Source organism: Nannospalax galili, unplaced genomic scaffold, assembly GCF_000622305.1.
Source record: "Nannospalax galili isolate Female #2095 unplaced genomic scaffold, S.galili_v1.0 scaffold128, whole genome shotgun sequence".
Lineage (NCBI taxonomy): Eukaryota > Metazoa > Chordata > Mammalia > Rodentia > Spalacidae > Nannospalax > Nannospalax galili.
In genome coordinates this window covers 4,115,790-4,143,646 of record NW_008360322.1, presented here as the reverse complement: position 1 = coordinate 4,143,646, position 27,857 = coordinate 4,115,790, and the positions used below count along the sequence as shown (strand labels likewise).

The 27,857-nt window shown below is 43.7% G+C and overlaps 1 protein-coding gene and 1 long non-coding RNA gene across 2 annotated transcripts in view; one reads left to right on the top strand and one right to left on the bottom strand.

Annotated features, from left to right (window-relative positions):
- Positions 1-436: 436 nt before the first annotated feature.
- LOC115068796 lies at positions 437-27,016 on the bottom strand. Its single transcript, XR_003848139.1, has 3 exons — positions 26,868-27,016; positions 683-750; positions 437-537 (listed from the first exon to the last, which is right to left on the bottom strand). It is a non-coding gene; the product is annotated as an uncharacterized LOC115068796 (long non-coding RNA).
- Trim36 (tripartite motif containing 36) overlaps positions 26,369-27,857 on the top strand; it is a 39,103-nt gene continuing 37,614 nt past the window's right edge. The window contains exon 1 of the mRNA XM_008825256.3: positions 26,369-26,683. Within this exon, the coding sequence (XP_008823478.1) occupies positions 26,657-26,683 (27 nt within the window). The 5' untranslated portion in view covers positions 26,369-26,656. The remainder of the gene's footprint in view (positions 26,684-27,857) is intronic.

Below are 27,857 nucleotides of genomic sequence, written 5' to 3'. Positions count from 1 at the left end.
GGCCTGGTCTACATAGTAAGTTCCAGGCCAGCTGCGACTACAGGGAGACTCTGCCTCTAAAAGCAAACAAAAACAAGAAACAAAACCTCAGAACCCCCATAATGGAAGAGAGAAACACTTCCTGAAGGTTGTCCCATGACCTCCACACCCGCTCTGTGGCAGGCGCCTCACACATAGGCACACACACAAACAAATGTTCTTAAAAAGTCAGATGTTGTAATGTGACTCTATCCATTGGGTCTGTGTTTAGTTGTACATAACAGAAAACGTTTTCAACATGTTAGTTTTAATTTATTTGAGTAAGAGGCGGTATGAGGCAGGTAAGAGTTGGAGGGCAGCGCCACTGTTCTTCCCCTTGCTCCTCTCATGCCTCTCGGGTCATCTTAGTGCAAGCTTTCTAGCCTCACTCTCTTCTCAGTGGTCCAAGATGGTGGTGGCACTGTGCTTCAGTCTGAAGGAAAGGAACAACGGCCAAGGGGCCATTCTAGAAGTCCCACCTAACAACTGACTTCTCTTGGCATCACATGGACAGTCCTTCTGCAGAGAAAGCAACAAAATGGCTGTTGATTTTTGGTTTTGGTTGGTCACATTTCTCAAGGTTTTGTGACAAAGGGGACGTGCACCATACCAGACAATTAATTGCACAGGCTATAACTGTGCTGTTGGTGGCAGGTGATGATACCTGTGCTGTTGGTTGTGCTTGATGGGAAAGCCGCATTACTATTTTCATTTCTCACCTGCAGTACTCATCTGGAAAATACAAATAAGGTGGGGTAAGCAATTCAAAAATTAGAACTGTACTAAGGTAGCCAGGTTTGCTTATTCACAATTTATTTATAGGTAAGGAAATTCTTTAACTTCATAGTATTTAAGGAGTTACTTTAAACTCACATTATAAATTGAAAAGTGGAAATTTTCCTCACTTATACTCTAAAATTTTAATCTGAAAATTTTCTTTCCAAGGTATTACTTTAGATTTACCTTTCAAGGAGGAAATGTCCTGTATTAAGCCCTTTATCTTTTAAGGAAGAGAGTATTTGAATTTGGTATTTAGATTTCTGTGTGTGTGGAGGAGACAGGGTCTCACTATGTAACTCTGACTGGTCTGGAACTCCCTGTGTAAATCAGGCTGTCCTACACCTCACAGAGTTCCACCTGTCTCTGCATCCCAAGTGCTGGGATTGAAGGTGTGTGCCTCCACACCTGACGGTAGACAGTTTTTAACTGTGTATGCTCAATTATGGCCAAAACTTTTCTTTTGACCTTAGTTTTAAAGTAGGTCAAATGAATGTAAAAATTCATTCATTCATTTATTCATTGAATAAATACTTGCTTGGAACTTAATAGGTACTGAGTACATTATATTTAAGAGTAATTTTTATTCATTATTAGGAAAACAACGGAGTAATGTATAACAAATGTCTAAAAGTTTGTGACTTGCTGAGTACCTCTGTGGTTAAACATGTATTTCTTTTCATACAGGTAAACCAAATTTGTCATAAAGGGACATTGAAAAAAGAAACTTAAAACTCCTTTAGAATATATGAAATATGAATATTTCAACTAAATGTGTATTACACAGAGAAAAACACAATTGATTTTATGGATTTTTGCATACTATAAAATAAATATTAATAATTTTCCTTTTTAAGAGTAAACAACATACTGAGAAATTTTTGAAACACAAAGCTCTCCCCAAACAGGCTGATGCAACTCTCAAATAGATATATTTGCAGCAAATAACCTTCTCATTTATATTAATGCAGCCATATTACTTCTCTAAGGAAATATTTATAAATATTGCTATTGTGTTCCAGAAAAGCATTAGGAAGAAAATCATAGAATATTCTACAATGGAAAATGTAATAAAATGTTTCCCCCTGATAGAATTCAAAACTTCATATATTTCAGTACAAGAAGGGCTATAACTTCAGACACCAAGCCTGAAGGGCTGTGGCTATTGTGTTGTGAATTATTTTCAGTGTCTTGGTAATTCTGGTTATCTTCTGACATCAGGCAGGCCAAGCAAATGAATGAGTCATTACTCATTTGCAGAGGGCACAGCCCAAGGTAGTTGGGGGAGGAGCTCAGAGCTCCTGGCCTGCAGCAGCCCTACTGGAGGGCTGTGCAGATGCTGCGGCTCTGGTTATACAGGTCACCTAAATGGCTTGAGTCTGTAGGACACAGTATAGTCAGGTAAAGTGGAGTTAATAAAAAGAAAGGCCTAAAAGTCAGCAAGACCCAGAGGGAGGGGGTCTGTGTCAGGGGTGGGGAGGTAAATGTAATTCTTTAAAAGGCAGAAAACACATTAACAAATACGATTCTCAATCTTTTTCCTTTCGTGCCTTTAATATTATCACAAAAAAATGATTTAAAATAATCAGGCTGGGGAAGTGGCTCACAGCTTAAGGTCCTTGGGGCCAAGGCCAACCACCTGAGTTTGACTCCAGGAGCCCACATGGTGGAAAGAGAAAACTGTGCAAGCTGTGCTCTGTCCTTCACACTCTGCTGTGGCGGTGTGTGCTCCCCCCCCAAGCACACGCACACACACACACATATGCCCACGCCATAGCCGTTCACCTTGTTGTGACTGACTAGTTTATAGCTCAGGAACAGATGAGAATGTGTCTGAGCAAAAGCTTGTCCTTCCTGCTCTTCAAAGTCAGTGTTATTTTTATAGTGCGGTGCATATAGAAGCCCTTTCTTAGCACTTTGTGAATTTCTTTCCAGATATTTCCCTCTTCTGTAATGAAACAATGGTGCTTAAGCCCTACCAAATACTGTTTAACTAATGAGCAGACCATCTTGGTGTTATTCTTAATTTCCACTTAATATCAAAAGGACCTGTGTCCTTCATTAGGGGTTCCTGGCACAACAAAAAGGAAATCTTAAAAGTATGTCTTGGTGGCAAAATACAATAATAACCGTGCTTTATCATTTCCCCATATTCAATAATCAGACAGTAACCAATCTTTCACTAACTGATACTTCCTAATATAACCCATTTGCTCACTCGCTGCCCACTAAAAGCAGTATAAATCTAAATTTGAAATCCCATGGATTAACCCTCTTCCTTCCTCTAATATCTCTTAGCCAACATCCACAAAACAAGCAATCTTCTAAAGTAATTAAAGAACAGGGGAAGAAGGCTGGTCAAACCACTCATTTATTCCCAGAGCCAGAAAGTAACATCCTCCATCTTTGGCTTAGCACTTTCAAAACAACAATGCCAAGATACTTCAGAATGATCAAACCAACGAAACACATAATCGTGGCTACATAGCAGGTATGTAAGACAAAGTGCACCTTTGTCCCAGGAAGATGACTGAGGTACTGCTGGAAGGTTATTTAGCCTTAAGAGAAGTAAACTTTCATGGCAGTAACACAACCAGGCTTGATGAGAGAAGCAGATCAAAGAAACTAAAAGTGGAGCATGTTGGTAAATTATTTATGATGCTGCTGATACTGTATCGATCTGAGGCTGTTTTCTCTTAGTCCTACCTTCCTGATACCTACAGAAGATGTCATCACCCAAAGAATCATGCCCCAATGAGGGGGAGAGAATGGGGAGCTAGTCAGGCCGTAGTTCATAGACACCTGGTTATCCAATATAGTCCTGCCATATCTAATGACAAACTATGATCTCTGCATATCTCATCTCCCAGGAAAGACATGGTGTATCATTTCACCCTGTAGCCTGAAGGAGAAAAAGGTTTTGCCCTACCTGCCAAGATCACATTACCTCAGCATCAAAAAGCTCAATACAAAACCGAAGCTTTCAAAAACATAAACATGGTATCAAAAGGGCATTTGTATTTTGAGAACTTTGTTTATCTTATTCTTTTTTGAATCTCCAGTGCCAGAAAACTGCCTAGCACATGGTGGGTAGTTGTTCGTGTTTAGTGGACAATTTAACAAATGAATATTGGGGTCCAGGCAGTTGAGGCTATATACTCAGAAGCATGTCGTAGAAAGTCACTGCCTCCCATGACAGATTAGACTAGCTTTCTTTTAGGCAAAGGCTTACTTGGGAGAGGAATAGCTTTTCCTTCCTCAGAGCTGAGGATGAATTTCAGATATGGGCATGCATTGGGGAAACTCCTAGGATGTATCCCTTGTCCTTACACAAACAATCTCAACACATTTGCTACCATCTTTGGACCAAAGTATGTACATGATAAAAGAAGAAGAAAAGGAACTGTCAAAGATGCAATGTCCTTTTCATCTCAATCGAAAAGGGATATGAGAAGACTGTTGTTAGTGCTGCTGTGGTTGCCTGCAGTCCATTTGCTGGGAGGTGCTTAGGGCACCTTTTTTAATTTTTAGCTTAGGCTAGATGAGTGAATTTTGGTAGGTGATCAACTTGGTTTGATTGAAAAGAAATTCAAAGAATATGTGTTAAATGATTGTTGGAAAGCTACTTAAGACAGGCATACTGTAACAAATGTATTTGGCTAATGCTCTGCTTTTCTTCCAAATCGTAAGCATTTTGTGTAATTAAATTTAAAAACTGCAGTGTTGAAGAAAGTGTTAGGTACATGTACATCTGTGCTGAAGACCTTTCAGACTGACTGAAATTTCTGAACACAGAGATGAAATTTAACAGCTCAAGAGCCAAAATTATCTTGGGCCATCTTTAGCCTAATTGTCATTTACTACCAACCTCTGTAACTGACCTAATATCTTTGTGACTACTAGATGAAACTTTTGGATTCTTTTTTAAATTTTTAGCAGACCACTAGTTCTACCAATATTAAAGCTAAGAGTGTTGCAAAACAGCATCCAAACCTACAGAAGACAAGTCCCTGCTCTGCTGTAACCCTCCTACCCGATGTCTCCAGCTGCGTATTTGGTCAATGTTTGATTTATGGTTGTCTTTTGTTCTGTGACTACAAAACTTCGTGTAATCTCTTCCACAGTGGAACATGTGACTGAAGGCATAAGAAATCAAGTAATTGATGATCTGGGTTCTTGTAAGAGTATAAGAACCTTTAGAACTTTAAGTTTTGAAGACTGAAACAACTATTTTGAAAGGCAATTTGGCAGCATGGATTATAATGTTAAATGACACAGCAATTCTTTTCAATACCAATTGTGGAGAGTTAGAATGCTGCTGATCCAGAGCCTAATTAACTCAGGTAATTTTTATTCCCACCCTTATGTTTGACTTAATATCCTTTTGACTATTAGGTAAAACCTTTGAAATGTATTATAAGCTGAAAACTAACTTCCACCAACCAAAAGCTAAGAATATCATCAGTTAAGATCTAAAACCTGAAACAGTTTTTGTCACTCTGTTGTTACCTGCTTTCCTATAGTCCCTATCTATTTGGTATATACATTGATTTATGAATTTCTTTCCTTCTGTAACTAGAAAAAGCTCATGTAAACTACTTCCACAGAGGAACATGTTTTTTGAGGCAACCTCAATCTGTGTTCTTAGGCCATGGTCACTCATCTTTGGTTCAACATAAACTATCTCTTACTCTCTGAAGCTAGAACTATTTTGCATCAACAAGGTCTATTAAAGAATGTAACGGAGGGGCTGGAGAGATGGCTCAGCAGTTAAGAACACTGGTTGTTCTTGCAGAAGACCTGGGTTCGAATCCCAACACCCACATAGCAGCTAACAACTGTCCATCAACACAGGTGCACTTACCTACATGCAGGCAATACACTCATACACATAAAATAAAAATAATTTTAAAAAATTTAAGATTTTTTTAAAAAATAATTTAACAGAAACATTACTTGTAATGTTAAAAAAATGTTCCAGTTTCAGCCTCCATCCATATTATAGCATGTATTAGAACTTCATTGTGTTTTATAGCTGAATATTTCATTATGTGTATATACAATTTCATTATATGTTGTATTAGTTACTTTTCTGTTGCTTGTTAAACACCATGACCCAGGGAACTTATAGGAAGAAGAGTCTGAGTTTACAATTCCAGGTTCCAGAGGGATTAAGAGTCCGCCATGGCTGGGAGGCATGGTAAAGTGGCCAGAGCAGGAGTAGAAAGCTAAGCGCTCACATCTTGAAGCAGGCATGGGAAGCAGCTAGCTACTGTAAATCTAGCAAGGCTTAAGAACTCTCTAAGACCACCCCCAATGATGTGCTTCCTTCAGCGAGGCCACACTTTCTACGACCTCCCAAAACAATGCCACCAACTAGGGACAAAATGTCCAAACACAGGGCTGGAGAGATGCTTCAGCAGTTAAGAGCACTAGCTGCTCTTGCAGAGGACCCAGGTTCCATTCCCAATACCTACATTGCAGCTAGCAATAGTATGTAACTCTAATTCCAGGGGATCTGACACCCTTTTCTGACCTCTGTGGGCTTTGCATGACACAGGTGCACTTACCCAGAAGCAGGCAATACACTCATACACATAAAATAAAAAATAATAAATAAAATTTAAAAGTCCAAATACTTGGAGTCCATGGGGGACATTCTCATTCAAACATATATATATATATACCACATTTTGTTTACTCACCTGCTTTTGGGTTGTTTACACCTTTTGGCTATTGTGAAAAATGTACTAGTGAATACTGGTGCCCAAGAATCTGAGTCCTCTTTTACACAAACCCAAAACCACACACATGCATACCTGGAAGTGGAATTGTGGAATCAGTAACTCTGTGCTTAACTTTTTGAGGTCTCATTAAATTACTTGTCACAATTGCTACATCATTTCACATTTCTATCAGCCACGAACCAGCCACGAACAAGGACTCTGAATGCGACCCATGGTCCCCAACATTTACCCTTCTCCGTTTTCAATGACAGCCACCTTAGGAGGTACAGAGTGGAGTCTTGTATTATTTTGCTTTGCAGCACCTTAATGGCTACAGATATTGAATGTCTTTTCATGAGCTTACACAGTTACAACTGTAGTGTTTTTTTTCATTGTTGTGACAAAATGCTTGACAAAAGCAACTTAAGGAAAAAAGTAGTTGTTTTAGTTCATGATTTGATGGAGGTATAGTCCAACATGATGGGGAACATTGTAGCAGGAACATGAAGTGGCTGGTCACATTGTGTCTGCAGTTAAGAAGCAGAAACAGATGAAGGGTGGTGCTCAGCTCACTTTCTCCTTCTTATTCAGAATGGACTCCAGCTCATAGGATAGGGCCACCCACATTCACACCACATTCCTGTTCAGTTAAACGTCTCTGGAAATACTGGTATAGACACACTTAGTACTATGTTTCCTAGGTAATTCTAAACCAAGTCAGGTTGCAATGAAAATGAATATTACAGTTCTTATCAACATGAGACCCAAACATATCACATATACATATGTGTGTATGTGTGTGTGTGTATTTCTATTGAATTTTTGTGCATTTTATACAATGCTGGGTTTTTGCTTAATTTGCATGGGTCTTGTGCATGCTGAAACCATTGCTGTAGGTTCGTATGAGCAAGTTCCCATAAGCCTGGAAAACTGTTTCCTTGTGGTCATGCACCACCCCTGGCTCTTACAATCTTTCCGCTCCCCCCCACACACCCCATCCACAATGGTCCCTGAGCCCTGGGTGGGTGACATTTAATATAAGAATCCTATTCAGGGACACACACTCTGAAGTCTCTTATTCTCTAAAATCAGCAAGTTGTGGGTTTCTGAGACACATCACTTTTAAATCATCATATTTCACCCCTGATCCTCAAAGGCTCATGGCTGTATCATAATGCAAAATGTATTTAGTTCATCTCTAAGAATTCCCCAAATCTTAACAGTTCTAACATTGTTCAAAAGTGCAAAGCCTCTTCTGAGGCAATCTCTTACATGTGAGCCTCTGTAAAAATAAAAAAAAAAAAAACAACAAGAAATATACTTTCTATAGGTAGTGGCACAGAATAAACATTCCCATTCCAAAATGAATCGAGGAATGAAGGCATAACAAAGAATGACTAGACCAATGCAAGACAGAAACCCAGCAGGAAAACATCAAATCTTGTAACTCCATCTCTGTTCTATCTCTGGGCTCCAACAGTCTTAGGTAACCCTACCACTTCAGTTCTGTGATCTGAAGCATATATAGTTTTTCTTTGTGGCTGACTGCACTCTATGCCCAAAACATTCCTCAGTGAATGTCCCATAGTCTTGGCATCTCCAACATTCTGGGATCACCTTCAAGCTTCAAACAGTTGCCTGTCAATCTGATGCTGCCCTGTGTTGTCTGCCCTCAGCCAGTTCCTAGAACCTTGGTGCAAGCCTCTTTGAACCCCTCACTCTTGCATCTGTCCCATGCCTTCAAAACCAGCTCCATATGGATGATGCTGTCAAGTTCTGCTGCTAGTGTGAGATGTAGTCTGATAACTTTCTATCACAGCTGTAGTGATTTCCGTATGGCCTGGTGGCTGAACCTAGGAAGACACTTCCTTAGGAAGCTGTACTTAGAGAACTCCTCAGTAGCATTTTCAATTCAGACTCTCTCCTGTCATTTGGATTCATATTTTCAAAAGTTGGAACCTTTGATGAGTGTTCTTGTCCTCAGGGCATCTTTCCTACTGTCCCAGAGAAGAACATGAGTTTCTCTTTAATGGAATTAGTATCTTTAACAACTATAGCTGCTTTCTCTGCATCTGCCTCATCTGCATCTTTAAACCCTTTCTCAATCTTCCTCACTTAGCTGTACACATTCACAGCTTTCTTCTCTCTCACAGTAGAGCCAAGAGCAATGAGCAGTAACCACACCACAGTCTGGATGTTAAGCCATCATGAAATTTCCCTCACCAACAAGTGTAATTACTTTTGAACTCACCCTCATTTAAAATGTGAGGACATGGGCAGAATATATCCAGATTCTTTGCCAGAATATAATATGAACAACCTTTAACCCACTTCCCAGTAGAGCCCTTGTATCCCTCTGAGACCTCATGATTCAGGTTTCCAGTGTCCACTCCACATTTCTATCTGGATTCTGGTCTTCCAGACTTCCACCTGAATAGCCCATTAAGCTCTGCTTACAGCATTCCAGGACTTCTCTAGCCTGCAGCTCCAAACTCTATTACAACCCTCCTGAAAACCAGTTCTAAAAGCCTAGGAACCAGAAAGTGGGTCAGGTTTATCATAACACCAAACCGACTCTCAGTAATCTTTCTCTATATTAGTTACTTTTCTTGGTGTTATGACAAAATTCCTGATCAAAAAACAACATAAGGAAGGGTTTATTTGGGCTCTCTGTTTGATGAGATATAGTCCATCATGGTGGAGAAGGAGTCGATCATGGTGGGGAAGGCATGGCAGCAGGAGCATGAAGTAGCTGGTCATGTTGCATCTATGGTCAGGAAATAGAGAGATGAATGCCAGAGCTAGGTTCACCTTTTCCTTTGCATTCAGTTCAGGACCCTGGCCAACAGAATGACACCTCCTACATTTAGGGGGTATCTTCCCTGCTTAAACCTCACTGGAAATATCCTCACAGACACATTTGTAAGTTTGTCTTGTAGGTGATTCTAAATCCAATCAAGTTGAAATTAAGGTTAACCATCATGACTATTTTTGTATGTTGTTGGAACAGATCATATTAATTTATTTACCTGTTGTCTCATGGTTGTGTTCAACCTATAAGATCAGAGATGAGCAATGACACAAACGGTTTGGCTACAAGTCTAAAATAATGTTTTACCCTTTACAAAAGAAAATTACTGACTTTCATGCTGGACCGTAAAAAGTCTCCATATTATAAAACATAGAAATTATTCAAAGAGCAGCCTTTGTTCAAAAAGAATTGTATGCCGGGCATGGTGGTGCATGCCTTTAATCCTAGCACTTGGAAGGCAGAGGCAGGTGGATCTCTGTGAGTTCAAGGCCAGCCTTGTCTCCATAGTGAATCCAGGCCAGCTGAGACTACAGGGAGACCCTATCTCAAAAAGACCAAAAAAAATTGTAAAATATGAGAAATATAAAATATTTAGGGTAATTTGAAAAATTCAACATCTCATTTGTAAACAGGTCATGCAAAATTATTTCTAACTGAAAACAAAAATCCAGCATATAAAGTTTTATGGAATGTAGTTTATGTAATCAATATGTAAAAATGAAAGAATGAACATTTTTACTCAACTCTGGGAGTAAAGAAAGGATATTTACCTTTGCCACATTCATTCAGTATTTCACTGCTGATTCTAACCAAGGTAATTAGGCAAGAAAAGTAAATTAAAGGCATGGGTAGTGTTTTAGTTTGTTTCCCCATTGCTGTGACAAAATACTCAGACCAGTACCAACTTAGGGAGGAAAGGGTTTATTTGGCTTACATCTCCTGGGGCACAGTTCATCACTGAGGGAGCCCAAGGTAGGAACCCAGGGCAAGAACCTGGAGGCAAGAGCTGGAGCACAGGCCATGGAAGATCACTGCTTACTGGCTTGCTCCCCTGGCCCATGCTCAACCTGCTTTCTTATACAACATAGGCCCACCTGACCAGGGGTTGTGCCACTGACAGTGGGCTGGGCCCTCCTACATCACTCAATAATCAAGAAGATGCCCCACAGACAAGGCCACAGGCCAATCCAATGGAAACAATTCACCAATTGAGGCTCCCTCAACCAAGGTGTATCAAGTTGACAACTAAAGCTATCCAGCACAAGTAAAAAGGAAAAATGAACTTTTCTGAATTATAGATGTTATAAAAATCTACAAGCACATTCTAGCAGAATTAAATGAATATTTTATCACTGCCAGATCTAACTTTACTATAAAAATCATTTGTGTGTATGTATACTAGAATATATTCATAATAAGAAACCAAGAAATCAATGTCAATTCCAGCAATATGGAAAAGAGTAAAATACTTAGCAATGCCCAAATAAAAGAAGTGCAAAATGTGGGTTAACAGCTATGAGGCATTGCTTTGAGAAAGTAAAGAAAATCTCAACACATGGAGAAATTGCTCAGTATGTTAAAACCAGATTATGGGATGGTTACATAACTCTATGATTTAATTAAAGACACAAAACTAGTAATCCAAGTGTGTGGTAACACACCTGTAACATCAGCATCTAGGAAGTGGAGGGAAGGAGACTTTGAAAGCAACCTGGCCAGACCCAGTCTAAAAATAAATCAACCACCACCAAAAAATGAAAAATTCACAAAGTGTAAACTTAGAATTGGAGGACTCTATGTTGTATAAATTTTTCCTTGATACTGTTGTTAAGAAAAAAGATAACTTTTTTAGGTTCTTTTTTTCAGTTTCTTCAAAAAGCTAAGCACTATCCATCACAGAATTTTTTTACTTGCAAACCTCCACAAATACAATTATTTTGGTGTCTGTCATCTTTAAAAAGCTTGTATTGTGGATTTTGTTAGCATTATTTGTTAAAACTATTATCAGTTGTTTTGGTTAACATCAGAAGAAGAATGGATAGAAATGTAGTCAAGTTGTGGGTCTCTTTAAGTTATAACTGTTCCATAACTGGTGTGCGCAAGAGCAGCTCTACCAAAGAATTTCTTCATTTGCTGGAAATAGATTTTCCAGAGCAAGAGGCCCTTTATCATTGCTGGTCCTCTTTTGCACAGCACAGGATCCCTCTGTCGGTACCTTCTTTGGTAGGGAAGTTTCTGAGACTTCCATCTGTTATGTCAGTTTCATAATTTTTCAGAAATATGAATTAACTTCTGAGAATAAAGTTTGCTATTAATCTCTGTGGTTTTAATTTGCTTTTGCTTTTAGTAGAAAAAAAAAAAAGCAAAACTTTTACTTGGTGCCTATTGACTGCGCACCATGTGTCTTTGAGGTTCATGCAGAGGGTCTCAGGAATTCTAACATGGTCTTCATTTTGTTTGCCTGCCATTTTTAAAGGGTCTTTAATGCTTTATAGTTTTCATCATACAGACGATGAGAAATAAATGCCAGCAACCATTAGATAAATGCTTCAAACCAAACCCACATTCTAACTCCTGGGCACTGACATGATTCTAAAGCCTTTATTCCCTCTCCCCTCTTTTCTTGGCTTTCTGTAGGAATCCAGGGAAGTGATAGGGCTTCCTTCCTTTGGTTCCTGGAGCAAGTGAACAGGTGGACAACCCTTGTAACAGTGACTTCTTCAGAGAAGAGATGGGCAGCCATTGTGGCCATATGGCAAAGGGATCCTCAGAGTGAGATCTTGGCATTAAGCACAGGAAGGAGTTAGAGACCATTTAGCAGAACCAGTTGTTCTGAAAACTGAAACTCAGGAAGTTGAATGGATTTCACCCAAGGGTAGTAGAAACACAGCTTCCTACCCAGTGTCTGTCTCCTGGCAAACCCTTGATTTTGTTTAGAATGGCAAAACTCCCAGAGTAAAATAATTACCTTTCCAGCCTTCTTTGTAGCTAGAGGTAGACACAGGGCCCATCTCTCACAAAGGAGATGCCAGCTGAGACACTAGATAGGACTGTGGGGAAGCTTTTGAAGGAGACACATTTGGCTTGTGTGGCCTCTAATCTCTTCCTCTATCCTGTTTGTACTAGCTGTTCACATGTAACACAGTGGTTTACATATGCCAAAATCCGTTCTATAAAAAACTGTTACTTCTAGAGCCACATCCCTTTCTGATAATCCATCAGGTGTTGCTAATATTGGAAAGGACTCCATTCCTAGATGTCACAAGCTTTCTTTGAGTTCTACTCCTTTGTGGAAGCAAAGAGCACGCACAGGTCCTAGAGAGCCGAGAAGCAAAGCTTCCAAACTCTATCCAAAAGCACTCCCATCCTCTTTCACCTCCCACAGAGCCCGGTCTGGGAACATCCAGCACATTACTTTTGCTGTTGGTTCTAAGAGGTTATTATTTCATAGGGGAATAATTCTCTATGAAGAAGTAGCAGACTCTGGTAGAACAGTTACTTGGCAATTAGGAGAGCTGCAAGGAGAGGTGACAGAGAACAGGGAGGAGGGAAAGCTGTGTATACTTGTGGATTTCTGTCCCATAGAGGAGAAATGACAAAAATGACCAGAAAGAAGAAAAACTCCTATGGTCTCCTGAGACTGGGAACCTCAGTGCTGGCAAAATAGGTAATTTCCACACAACATCCTGCCTTCTGGTGCCCAGAGCAGCCAAACACTGCCAACCTGCTTAGGAAAAGTGGTTTCACTCAAGTAAATCTTGCTCATGTCCAGTCTAATTATCGCTGTCAATTTTTTGAAAAATTAAAATTCAAGCCAAGTCCCATTACCTTTCTTCCCCTTCTCCTTTTTCAAGAAAACTTAGAGACTGCCCTGGGCAGAGTAAAAGAGACTGGAAAACAAAGATTAGTAGGTTGGCCTCAGAGGCCACTCCAGCTACAACTTCTTAGAGAAGCAGCTATGAAAAATGGAAGGATAAAATATGAGAAGCCACGCCGTTTAACTAAGGAGCAATTAGCAAAGAGTGTGTTGTAACTAGAGGGGACAGTCCAGGAACCTTGCTGGCGCGAATGCGCATCAAGAGGATATGGAGATGCTATCGACCTTACACATTAGTGTGTTGTAACTAGAGGGGACAGTCCAGGAACCTTGCTGGCGCGAATGCATCTTTTTTTGTCATTGACGGGAAAGTTGAGCATCAAGAGGATATGGAGATGCTATCGACCTTACACACTTCGAGTGTTTACAACACAATCACTGTGACTGTTCTCATCTCAGAAGCCCTGGCTTTGGTCTTTGTTACCTATTGGATTTCAGGAAGACTGACTTGAGATGGGGTTGCCATTTCCCGGGCCTTCACTTCTTCCCCCTGGTGCTGGAAGCCAAGCCCTTTGTTGTGCCTCCTCTGCATTCATTTTTCTCTGCCCTCACACCTCCAGACTGAGAGGTGGGGATTGTTTTTTCGTCCTCGGGCTGACAGCCTGGGACCGCCAGTCTTCCAGGCATCAGATAATGGATCGATGGGCAGCCGGTGAAGGTCGGGGCTGGGTCCTCGCCCGCCAGGAGCCCACCCGCTTTGTGTGAGCGCTTGTTTGTCTCGGAGCGGGGACGGCGGGAGGCGCCGGCCGCGACCCCCGAGGAGGCGTGGCCTGGGTGCCTGGCGCCGCCCAGGAGGACCGCACGCTGTCGCCGCCCTTATTTGTTCTGTTAGATCGGGCTGGTCAGCCGGCCGCACCCGGGCGGGAAGAGGCTGGATGCTTCTGCCCGGGGTCCTCCATGGCCTGCATCCCCTTCAGGCCCCCGCTGGGCTTTTCCTCCCGCTCCTTCACTCTTCCTCATTAACCGCGTACGGGGCTAGGCAAAACTCAAAGTGAACAGAGAGAAAGGAGGGAGGCAAGAACAAATTCGATGAGCCTATCTCAGTCCTCTGGAGTTGGTGAAGGGTCTTGACCATGTCAGAGTCGGGGGAGATAAGCGAATTTGGCTACATCATGGAATTGCTAGCCAAAGGCAAGGTAAGCGCCACCGCTGCGGGGCTGCGTCCCCGGCAGCCCCCGGGCATTGCCTACCTGCGGGTGGCTGAGGCATCTGGGGGTTCCCGCCGGGGACCGAGGTCTGGAACCCGGACTCTGGGCTCCCAGCCCAGCGTCTCAGCCGCGCACAATGCACCGTAGCAGCCTGTTCTTTATGGCGGAGCAAGGGGGTACTCTGGGGCGCATCTGAGCCAGATGGAGGCAGAGAGGTGGGAGCCCAGCGGGAGAGGCTGGGGACCCTGACCCCGGTGTGGCCTGCGGGGAGACCCCATGCGCTCGCGGCTGACGAGAGCGGTGACTTGAAGCGGCTGACAGCCGCGGGGCGCAGAGGGAGGGTCCCACTCGCCAGCTCAGGCCACGAGTGGCGCTCCAGGTCTGCACTCAGCCTGTGTGGGGTGTGTGGGATGGACAGGGCAGCATCCCTAGCGCTCCGCTGGGTGTTTTCAGTCCTCCCAGATTTCTTTAGCCACTGTCCGGGGCTGGAAACGGGCGGAACAACCTTCTTTTGGAAGGAAGGGTGGGATGCTGGAGCAGCCAGATGTCAGCCTTGCACTTGTTCTATCCCTGCGGGATGCAGGCTGGGAGCGCCTCGGCAAGTGGGCGGGGTGGCTCCAGGTGCTTCTGAGTAACTGCCCAGAGAGGCTCCTAAGTGGTGTTTAGAGGCTGGAAGTGTCCGGAAACACTGAGTGCGGTCCTTCAGGACGCGGTTGGGAGAAAAGGTGCTTAACAGAGTCTCTGCACCTCGGGCTTGGAGTAAGAAGAACATGACTCTCCTGGTATCAGAAAAGATTCTGCAGTCCGGATGTGAGCCCCTCGAACTTCGATCCCACAACCCCTGAGTTCAACACGTGAAGCCCTCACGCGGCACCGAGCATTTTGGCATCAGGCCAGAGACACTGCTGGGACTCCCAGCCTATAACCTCTGGCCGACCACCCCTCTTGGGCTCTGCAACCACTGAATACATTCTATCTGAAATACAATAGTCATGAACATTTCGAAGGTGAGGGCTGTGACTTGGGCTGCCCCTAGCATTTACACTCTGGGTCAAAAGTAAAAATGGTGGACCCTAATTCTACCTTCTTTCCTGGGACTCTATCCTGTCAAGGGGTCGCCAAGCATGCATGAGGTCACCTTGGCCAGTGCATTCAAGCTCTTCATGGTCCCAAACAGCCCCCTCGGTTACCCCTTCTGGACCTAGAGCGTGAAGGGCACCCCACTCCATCCTCCCAATGGACCCTCCAGAGAAGTCGTAAAGCAAAGCTGGCTCCCGAGGAGAAGGGCCCAGGGCCAGAGGCAGGACTCTGGAAGGTAGGGACAACACTTGAAAAGGGGCCTCTATTTAGAAGCTGGGGGTAGAGTGAGGAGATTCTTTTTGTGGATCTCAAAATGAATGGGCCACTCTTGATGGGATGGGGACTAGGATGATTGATAGGTAAGTTTAGACTTGTGTTCCGACTTCTTTAGAAATCCAAAACAAATTCACTTCTTGGCATCCTGCACTGGATTTCTCTGCCTCTCCCTCCTGACTAGTCAGGCTTCCATCTCCAGCAGTGGTCTTGCTGTGCTGGAGCATCCTTCCCTGACTTCCACAGCCAGAGGCCAAGTCCCTTGGAAATCTCTGATATTGGAATCTAGACTTTTCAAAGAGAAGCAGATAATTCTTCTCTTTTTTTGGGGGGGGTATCAGTAGTAGCTAACCATTTATTTAAACTCAAGCATATTCTTTACTCCCTTAATTTCCATAACCCACTTAGAACTTCTGCTGTGTGAGGTTATGTAGGCCTTAAGTACTTAATATTAGCCATGAAACAGCAGATCTTTAAGACTGACTTGCTTTATTTTCCTCTGAGGATCTACATTTCACTTCACAGCTCAGGTTTGCAGTTTCAGGAATAATGTGAAAGTGGTCTAATTATGAGAGTAAAAGCAGAGCAGAGGCATGCGGTTGGCCAGCCTTCTCCTCTCTCAAAGTTGGGCTTAGTGCATTGTTCATCATCCTGATTTTCTTCACTTTCCTTCCAGATGCTGATTCATACTTATAGGGCTTCTTAAACTCTGTACGTGACTTAATTTAAATACTAAGGTTGTCACTTAGTGCTGGAATGCTTGCCTAGCATACACAAGGCCCTGGGTTTGACCCCCAGCACTACTATAACAAAAAAGTTAATTTAAAATACACAGCGGTGGGAGTTGGAGAGATGGCTCAGTAGTTAAGAGCACTGGCTACTCTTGCAGAGAACATGGGTTTTGTTCTCAGTACCCACACAGTGACTAACTGTTTGAAACTCAGTTCCAGGAACTCCGACGCCCTCTTCTGGTTCCTGTGGACATTGCATGCATGTTGTGCACTTAGACTCAGGCAAGGTACTTATAAGATTAAAAAAAAAAAAGATAAATATGTGGCATTTGGTCTGGGAAGCTTGACTGGCAGGCACTAGGCCACAGATTCAATTCCCAGCACCACAAAAATAAAATAGAACAAAATACATGGTTTTAAAATCTTACAAAATACAGGAGAATACATGCTTGTTGCAAAAATACTCAAACTTTTGAGGTTTCACAGAAGAAACAGTAGTTTATTCCTACTTCCAAGTCACTCTCCAACAGCAGCAGGCTATGTACCTATTTCAAATTAAATTAAATTAGCTTATTGAGTATTCTCTGCCGGCGGGGGTGAGTGAGCCTTTAATCTTAGGGTAACCTAAAACCTATATGCCAAACAAGCAGCTTGTTATTCTCTCTTGTGATGCTTCCTTCAATATTCAAAGTATACAGCGATTTCCAGCATTGTGATCTTCCTGCTCATCAAACAATACTCTGTCAGCACATAGTTGCTAATACTAAGGCTAATTCTCAAGAGCTTCAAAAAATCAATGTAAATGTTTTCTCTAGTATTTCACTGTCAGTGAAACTTTTGCCACTTCTGAAAGCTTTTTGTTGCTTTTGCAACATATCTCTTTGAACTAAAAGGGAGCTTTTCAAATCTGTGGTCAATATCTAGAGTTACTCAGGGTAGTGTTTCCAAATGCTTTTGGTTTCTTGAAAGATTTACCTCATTAATTGTTCATCATCTTTGTACACATCTTCCCTTCAGACTGTCATGCACTCTGGAGTCACAGAATGAAGGTACCGCATGGAGTAGAATCATTTTAGTATATTTCTTCATGTGTCCAATGTTTATGTATAAGTATGCAGACAGTGCTTCTTGTTTAATAGGTGCTGCTCCAGAACATCCTAGCAGTGTGATGGCTCAGCAACATAAAAAGTCAATTTGGAGAGGGTACATTTACTTTTGATAAACACACAATGATACCATGACTTGGTGAATCACCATTTTACTTCTGAATGTCTGTGAGGCACAAAAACACTCAAGACTTTTTATAAATATAAAATTAACTCTGAAACAAGAATACTCTTAAATGACAAACAAATTAGGCTTAGGGAATCCACAAACCTAGACCAATGTAAAGTTGTTAAATATCTCCTGGGACCAAAACAAAAATCCCACTGGAGGTTGTGCTTCAGGCAGCTAACAGTTAGTTGTTCACACAACTGAGATGTAAACTGGGGTGATACTGTTAAGGTTCGGTTCACTGCAAAGTAGTCTTTCAAATATTTTGAATATGTTGGGATTGAGTCAAATGTATGTGCTATGGTAAAAAGGGATGAAGACAGATTTGCAATAGCATTTGAAAATAACTAATAGCACAAGTATCCTAATTTTCTTCATTACATTGTTCTAAAGATAATGTGAAGAAAGCATTTCTTAAAATTCATCTAAAAGGGCAGGTTGGGCAGTTTTATGAAATTTTTGATGACATGCTCTATAATTAACTGTGGACAGTTAAATATAGAGCATGTAGAGCATATAGAGCAGTAGGGATGGTGGGTTGACATCCAGGTTTGCATCCTGGCTGATTGATATTTAGCTAGGCAATTGTGAGCATATTATTTAATCTCAGGGTAGAGGTAGGGAGCAATGGAGATTGTTTATATCTCCTCTATAGAGAATTATACTTACTTCATAGGATTACTGCAAAGATTAAAGGGGTATTCTAAAAATATTTTATGTATTTTTGCCTGTGTGTATATAAGTGCACCATGTGCATGCAGTGCTGGTGGAGGCCAGAAGAGGCTGTTGGATCCCCTGGAACTGGACTTAAGGACAGCTGTTAGCTACCATGTGGGTGCTGGAACTGAACTCAGGTCCTCTGTAAGAGCATCCAGTGCTCTTAACAGTTGAGCCATCTCTCCAGCACTATTAAAGGAATATTTTATACAACCTTCCTGATAGTGTTCCTGATACATAATAAACCTTCAGTAAATAAACCAGCTATCCTGACAACAGGGTTAGGTCTTGAGATACTTTATATCTCAACTGTGTGATCATTAACAAGTAGAGTAAAGATGCTTAGATAAAATGCATGATATAGGGACTGCAGAGATAGCTTCAGTCTGTAAGGTGCTTGCAAGGCCCTGCATTAGATCCCTAGAAAAAAAAAAAAAAAAAAAAAAAAAAAAAAAAGCTGGGCCTGGTAACAAGCACTTGTAATCCCAGCACTGGGGAGTTGAGACAGGTGGATCCCTGTGACTCACTAGCTTACTAGGAGAGTTCTAGGCAACCCAGAGACCTGTTCTTAAAATTAAAGAAGCAAGGGGCTGGAGAGGTGGTCCAGTGGTTAAGAGCACTGGCTGCTCTTGCAGAGGACCCAGGTTCAATTCCCAGCACCCACATGGCAGTCAACAACTGTCTGTAACTCCAGTTCCTGGGGATCTGACAGCCTCTTCTATCCTCCTCCGGCATTGTATGACATGGGTACACTTAAATACATGCAGACAATACACCCATACACATAAAATGATTAAAAATCTAAGTATTTTAAAGAAATAAATTTTCTTTAAAAAGGGCCAAGATACTTTTTAAAAGGCACATGCCTTTAATCCCAGCACTTGGGTGGCAGAGGCAGGCAGATCTTTGTGTGTTGCAGGCCAGCTTGGTCTGCATAGTAGGTTGCAGGCAGCCAGGACTATATAGTGAGACCCTGTCTCAATAAAACAAACAGGCTGGGAGATAGCTTATCAGGTAAAGGCTCTTGTCTCCAAGACTAATGACCTGAGTTTCATCCACAGACCCCACATGGTAGGAAAGAGAGAACTGACTCCCACAAATTGTCCTCCATCTTCCACATGTGCACTATGACACTCACATATACACACACACACATGTAGAAATTTTTTTTAATTTAAAAAAGATGTTACCTGAGGAATGATACCCAGTGTTGTCCTCTGTACTTCACGTATACACCTGTACACACCCATACCCACACACATGCACATTCATACACCAAATTCAGGATACAGAATATGAACTTCATATAAAAACAATTTTTAAGAATAAGTATGCATGATATTTGAGACATATACTAAAATTTCATTGTGTCTCTAACATTCAAATTTATTTAAGTGTGCTGTTTTTATTTGCTAATGTTAGCAATCATATGAAGAAAATAAGATGTGGTAAAAGGAAACTTGTAGATAATGTGTATTATCAATGTTGTTCACCTCAACTTGACCAAGAGGGCTTTGCCCACTGGCCATGTAGACAGTGTACTCCTACCATTAATGGGGAGTCTGCCAGAGCCAGTGCATTTCTCCCATCTTCCCAGTATCCAATTATTGGTGCTACTGAGTTAAGTACCTACAGGATTTTATCTTAAGTACATGAAAGTTTAAATAGTTTTTTGTTGTTGTTCATTATTTTTTTATATTGAGACAGGTCTCCCTGTAGCCCCAGCTGGCCATAAAGGTGTGCACCATCACACCTGGAATTTTTTTGTTTAAAAAAATTAGTTTTGAAGCTGGGCATGGTGGCACACCCCTTTAACCTCAGCACTTGGGAGGCAGAGGCAAGTGAATCTCTGTGAGATCAAGGCCAACCTGGTCTATATAGTGAGTTCTAGGACAGCTGTGGCTACATGGAGACCCTGTCTCAAAAAACAAAAACCTAGGGCTGGACAGCTGGCACAGCCATGAAAGGCTCAGGCTCACAACCAAAATGACAAAAAACAAAAAACTAAAACAACGAATAAATAGTTTCAGAATAAGGCTTACAAAAGCATCAGGCATTACTGTAGAAATGAGAGTATGTAACTGAGTTAAACTGAGCAACACAACTCTTACACACTAAAGGGATCAGAGTCAGGCAAGATGGTCAGTGGAAACTAGACTATGGAAGGAGGGTCTGAAACTGCAGCTTGAGAGATGAGCAGGACCTGGCCAGGCAGTGGAAACCCCAGCTTCTGCTCTCTGGATGTCTCTCTCCTGACTCTGTTCATACAGCCTGGGAGGCCTAGTTGCTAGAGGCTTGGGTCAGTAACTGGTGAACAATGCCGTTCACTGCTTTTCACCTTGAACTTCCTGATACCCAGCAATATGGACAGCAGTGTGTCAATCTACTGTAAAACCCCATGGTTTATGTCGTTTCTCTCTTCTTTATTTCCCTTAGGTTCAGGAGCTGTCTGGATTTTGTTTCAGGGTTGTGGAATGACTCTTGGGGTTCCCAACAGTGGGCATGGTGTAGGGGTCTGTGGTCATATCACTTTCCTTTCCCTTTTTAGGATATACCAGAAGAATACTACTCTGCCTGTCGACTTTAGACCAGGCTGGCTCTTTAGGGCACCGACTGAAAAAATGTGCTTGGTCACTAGGACCCCACCCAATCAGTTTAATCTCTTTCTAGTGGGCAGGAGTCAACAAAGGCAGAGACCAGATAACCTTAGTGAGTAGTGTATATACCAGAGGCTAATAGGTTGTTAACATTTTGGACTTCATGACACAGGTAAATTCAAGACTGCTCACACCCCAGGAGGACAAATACGTGGGCTGGAGATGTAACTCTGACATAGTATTTGCCTATTCTGCATGAGGCCCTGGGTTTAATCTCCACCACTGAAGCGCGCGCGCGCACACACACACACACACACACACACACACACACACACACACACACACGGAGAGAGAGAGAGAGAGAGAGAGAGAGAGAGAGAGGAGAGAGAGAGAAACTGAGTGTTGAAGGTCCATAGACTTACCATAGGCTTAGGAGGATACTCCAAACTGGGGAGAAGCAAGCACAAAAAATGGCACATACAATGCAAAATGGGTTAATGGTTTTTAAAAGCCCAGATATTTTATGCCACTTTTTGCTTCAAAGCCTTCAAAAAGTTCCCCAGCATGGCTGGGCATGGTAAGTGTACCTTTAATCCCAACACTTGGAAGTCAGAGACAAGTGGATTATCTGAGATTGAGACCAACCTGGTCTACAGAGGGAGTTCAAGGCCAGCTGTGGCTACAGGGAGACACTGTCTCAAAAAACAAACAATTCCCAGTATGTATAGAAATCAAGATATTCCCAGTCCTCTATACTTTCCCAGACTCATTTTGTGCCATTTTTAAGTTTACCACCCTCCTGCAGCCCCTGCCTTCCAACACACTGAAATAGATGCATAAACACACCACTCTTCTCCCCTTAGGTTTTCCCAATCCAAGCTGCTGTGTTGCAGCACATAGCTTACTCTCCCCCCTGTGCAAATGGAGCAACCAGGACACTGCTGTACATATAGCAAGTGACCCTTACATACCTGTTAGTCTGCTGAGCATGCCTTAAATCCAAGCACCTCGGAGGCAGAGGCAGGCGGAGTTCTGTGAGTTCAAGGCCAGCCTAGTCTACATAGTGAGTTCCAGGCCAGCTAGAGCTACAGGGAGACCCTGTCTCAAAAAAATAGAGCCCCCCCCCCAATACCTATCACGTGAAAGATAGGCAGATAGAGAATCATCACCTCAGGGCAGGCAGAGGGATTAACTATGAGAATGCAAAAGAGCAGAATCTGGGGCTGGAGAGATGGCTCAGCAGTTAAGAGCACTGGCTGTTCTTCCACCTGGTTCAATTCTCAGCACCCACATGGCAACTAATGACCGTCCATAACTCTAGTCCCAGGGGATCTGACTCTTTCTTCTGCCCTTCTTGGGCATTACACACCATGGATACACTTATACACACCCAGGCAATACACTCATACACATAAAATAAAAATAATAAAATATTAAAGAAAAAGAGCAGAATCTAAGAAGAAAAAAAAAAGTATGATCTGAAGACTGATCGGGAGTAGAGAGGAAGGAAGAGGATAAAAGCTGAACAATAACAAACCCACTGATGCTAGGCACAGTGGACACACCTCCCAGTATTCAAGAAGCTGAGGCAAGATCATGAGGTTGAGGTTAGCCTGGGTGACAAAGAGAAAACAAAAACCCACCCAGGGGTTTTAACTGAGGTCTTGGTATCTTTGGTAAGTGGAGACTGGGGGTTCTGGGCATTGAGAGTGAGAAGTTGAAGTGAGGGAGCCATAGCAGCCAAGGAGGATACAGATGCTGAGGGAACTGGGGAGCTGGTGCTTTAAACAGCAGTTTTTCATATTTGCTGTCATCTTACTAATACACCCCCCCCATACCTTTTCCTTTTAAAAGTTTCTGGATCAAGCCAGGCTTGGTGGCGCACGCCTTTAATCCCAGCACTCTGGGAGGCAGAGGCAGGCAGATCTCTGTGAGTTCAAGGCCAGCCTGATCTACATAGTGAGTTCCAGGACAGCTGGGGCTACAGGGAGACCCTGTCTCAAAAAGACCAAAGAAAAAAAAAAAAAGTTTCTGGATCAAATAGAATTTTTTCCGTAAAAATGTTTTCGAATTAAAACATCCACAAATTAAAAATGCAAACAATACAATTTGAGTGGAAAGTAAGCCTTGACACCTGAACCCATACCATTATCTCTCCTTGCCTATTTTTGTGCTTTAGACCAGGGAAATACTAATTTTTATTTACTTATGTATGCATATATACCTGTCTGTATTTTTTTATTTTTTTTTGGTCAGGGTGGCAGCATACAGAATTCATATGGGGTTAATACAATTGTTTTTAAAAGATGGAGTCCTGTTACATAACCCAGGTTAGACTTGAACTTTCTGTGTAATCCAGGCAGACCTCAAACACACAGTCCTCCTACCTCTGTCTCCCCATTGCTGGGAATAAAATCCTATGCCATCATGCTTGGCAGATTTAATACCCCCCACCCCCCAAAAATCCCTGTATTTTAGGCTTTTTTTTTTTCATTTATTTTTGTGAGACAGGGTCTACCTGTAGCCCCGGCTGGCTTGGAACTTGCTATGTAGACCAGGCTGGCCTCAAACTCACAGAAATCTGCTTGCCTCTACCTTCTGAGCACTGGAATTAAGGCATGCACTAGTATGCCCAGCTGGCATTCCTTTTTTAAAAAAATATGAAATCTTTTATTTATTCTTTGATAATTTCATGCATGTAAATTATGTATTTAATTATATAAACCCCAATTCCCTTCTCCCATTTCCCCCAGGCACCCAACACATCCCCCTCCCCTCTTTTTTTGTTAATAACCTACTGACTCCAGTTAGTGCTGCCTATAGGAACGTTGACTGATTTTGTGCAGGTTATTATAGATGCAGTGAGTTCATGGGTGCAATAGCCATGTCAAGTCTGGAAGACAGCATCTCACAGCTCTCCTCCCCCTCCTCTGACTCTTACATTCCATCTCTATACCTCTTCTTCCATGTTCCAAGTTAGGCAGTCTTTCTCATTACATTTAACTGCTGTATAGCATTCTGTAGTATAGATGTACACTATAGAAGATAGATACTTAGTTATTTGAAATCTCCAACAAGGGGCTGGAAAAATTGCTCAGTGGTTAAAGAGCTTTCACTGTTCTTGAAGAAAACCCGGGTTGAATCCCAGCGCCCATATGGCAGCTAACAACCATCCGTAACTCCAATTCCAGGGGATCTGATACCCTCATCTGTCCTCTTTGGTCACTGAATGACATGGGTGCATTTACACACATGCAGGTATAACACTCATACATATAAAATAAATAAATAAATTAAATAAATAAATTTCCATTGTCTTTTTTAAAAATTTTTGAGATAGGGTCCCACTACTAGCCATGGCTGGCCTGGAAGTTCCTATGTAGACCAGGCTGGCCTCAACTCACAAAGATCTGCCTGCCTCTGCCTCTCCATTGCTGGAATTACAGGTGTGTCCCGCCATGCCTGGCCCAATAAGATCTTTGTACTGGTTTTCTGTACACATTACAAGTATTAAAATAGAACCACTCACAAGTTGTAAGTATTGCAGTTTTAAAAAATAGGAATTGATACAGTTCTTTTCAAATAAGCTGAACCAATCTACACTGTCACAAAATTTTTTTTGAAAGTGTCTAGTTCCTCACATTTTCTTAGGTGTATACTAGCTTTTGAACTTGGCTGGTAAGACACAAAATATCAATAAAGTTTGATTAGTATAATGGGAAGTCCTTAAATTTTATTTTCCCCCAAACATTATCTATAAAGATTATGTTTGTGTTAATGAAACCTAATCTCTCTTTCTCTGCCAAGTTTTGGATTAGAGGACTATCCCATTTCCCAATTCAAATTCTTTAACCCAAAGGCCGGTATTAGACAAAAATAGACTTACAATACTTTTTGATGTTTGGGACTTTAAAGTATTATACAGGCACATGGTGTAGTGCACAGGCATTTTCTGTTACATTCCTCGTGATTCCTCGTGATTCAGATGTGTAGGAAGCCAACGGGTTTTGGCACCTGTGGTCACCGATCTGCCGCTCAGTTATTCCTGTCAAGGCGTGCATCCTTTCAGACCCTCATCTGTGAACTGAGGGCCTTCTAAAGGTTATAGTTCCGTGCTATTCTCAGTTCCACACTGCTACCGTCATTTGGCTGCTGGGTTGAAGCGATGACCGCTATTGCCAGGACCGTGGGAAGATGAGGAACTCGCCGCAGCGAGACAGACTCCTCTAAACAGGAAAGTAAAAATAGGAAGCATTGCAGACTAAATGAGATGTCTCACTATAACTCCGTGATCCTAGGAGTTAGGACATAAATTCCTTCAATCTAATACCTACGAATGCAATTATTTACCCAGTGGTGGACAGTGCCAGGCTAACTTGTTCTGCGTGTGCACCGGAAATAGGTGAACCCCGCCTGAGGCCCCCTAGGTGAAATGCACTCGCCTAGACCTTGGGCTGGGGGCACGTGAGGCGTGGCTGCTGGTGCATCCCCGGATGCTCTTCTTAGCCCACGGTTCTTAGCCCTCGGTCCTCAGCCCTCCACAAGGAAACCTCAGGATGGCTTTGGGCGGAGACGGAGCGGGGGTGGCGGTTGGGGCGGGCTTTGCCGCATTCTCTAGACTTCAATCCGTAGTTGGCACCCAGAGCTAGGATCCCTGACCCGAGGGCTGTCCCTATGACACTGGGCAGGAACCAGCGTTGCGTGACGGCAACCGCGCGGGGATTGAGCGGAAAAACCAAATATGCAGAGTACTCAGTGACTAGGTACTGTGAGTGCAGGAAAAGATACCACGCTGGGAAAGGAGAGAGAAGAGCCGACCTGATGAGACCAGGGACTCACGCGGGAAACGTCTCCAAGCCTTGCCTGGCTGGGGTGGCGGCAGGCGCGGGCGGGATCTCGCTCTGCACAAAAGGCAGGGCTCCGCGGGGTTTGCAGGAGCGCAGTCGCCCGGGACCCCGCGGCTCAGTTCCGTGCCTGGGAGTGCAGCTGCACCCCGCTTTGCGAGAGCCCACCCACAAGCTGAAATGAACCGAAGCGCCGCAGAGCCAGGGGCGCAGCCCGCCATATGGGTGCACGCTGGACGGCCCCAGCGCCGCAGTCGGCCCCCGCACTCAGCCGCTGCAGGCTTCCAGCCACTGCTCGGGGCGGAGTGGGGGACAGGAAGGGGGAATGCAGGGAGCGACTACCGACTCAACCCGGCACCCAGCCCTGCTCCTCCCCTGCCTACGTAGCTCCACCCCAAGCCGGCCAGGCCCCGCCCCCTTTGTGCGGCCGGCGCACTTGCCTGGTGACGGCCCCGCCCAGGCCCGCCCCGCGCCACCGCCCTAGTCTCCACCCGGCGGCGGATCCCGCTGCAGTCCGCGCGAGCCGCTGCCGCAGCGGGGCGAGATTTTCGGTCCCCGGGCCGTCGCGGGGAGTAGTCGGACTCTCCGGCGCCCGTGCTGTGGCTCACGCCGGCCTCTCCCTTGCCGCGTCGGTCCGCTAGCCGGATCCGGTTGACCAGCTCGCCCTCCGGCTCCCACCCGAGGCTCCGGGCTGCGCAGGGAGCCGCCCACCAGACCCTGCCGGGGGCCGCCACTCTGCCTGTGGGACTCTGTGGTTGATGACACCCAGCGGAGAGCTGCGATGGAGGGGGATGCCTCCGCCTCTCCGGTGAGTCGGCGCGCAATGGGGGCGCCTCTCCCGACCCAGCGCAGATGTGTGTGCTGGGACCCCGCTTCCTCTCCGCTTCCCTCGCCTGGGGCTGCGCTTCGCCACCCCCTTTCTGCCTCTTCCGAGGGTCGGACTGGGGAGTTCCCTGGGCGGGGAGGAGGGCGCGGGTCCAAGGCTTGCCCACCTGAGCACGTTGGGACCCCCGGCGGGCTCTCTCTTAGGGTTCAGGCTGCAGAAGTGGTTGGCTCTGGGGACTCTTGCGGGTTTGCGGGCAGGGCGCGGGCCCCAGCGCGTCGCGCCGCCCTTTGTCTGGGAGCCCCAGGGGCGCTCGGGTCCCTCGGATCCCAGTCCCCGCCGCCGCCGCCAGCCCTGACGCCTCTCCGTGTGCTGGGCTCGCTGGGCGGGGCCGGGCTCTTGCGACAGTCCGGATAGAAGCTTTTTCTCTGCAAAGGTCGGGTTTAGCTTGACTCCTAAAGTTTCCCCACAGATTCCCCTGGAAGCCGCTTGACTTGAGTTTCTCATGTTTTTAGCTAGATGGACATGCACAAGACATTAATTTTTCTTTTAAACAAGAATTGCTTTATGTCCATTGTAATCGAAATGCCAAATTCAAGATAGTGATTTAAGGGAAGGAAAATGGAAATGATTTTAGATGCTCCTATAGGTAGGAGGTAGAGCTTTACGGTGTGGTTTTTACTTATAAAACCGGGTGTGAGAATCTGTTTTGGTCAGGACAGTATTTTCCTTTGAATCAAAGCCAAACTTGGTGAAATTAGATAAAACGTGCATGTCTGTGGTGATCTTCAGTGTGAGTTGTGGGTGTGGCCATCTTATTTCTAGGGTTTTAAAAATGATTGAGTGCTGCAGCTAGAGACTTCTGCATCCGCGGGCAGCGAAGTCATTCGGCCGTGGTGCGGTTGTCTGGGTTTATTAACGCACTTTGTATCACTGGAGGGGGAATAGATTAGCGTACATTTTTGTTTTCTTAAACTAATTAATTAAATTTTTTCTGTATGTTTCTAGCAGATAAAATGATTGCACAAAGTAGGAGGTTTTTGGGGTTTTTTTTTTTTTTTTTGGTCTTTTTGAGACAGGGTCTCCCTGTAGCCCCAGCTGTCCTGGAACTCACTATGTAGACCAGGCTGGCCTTAAACTCACAGAGATTTGCCTGCCT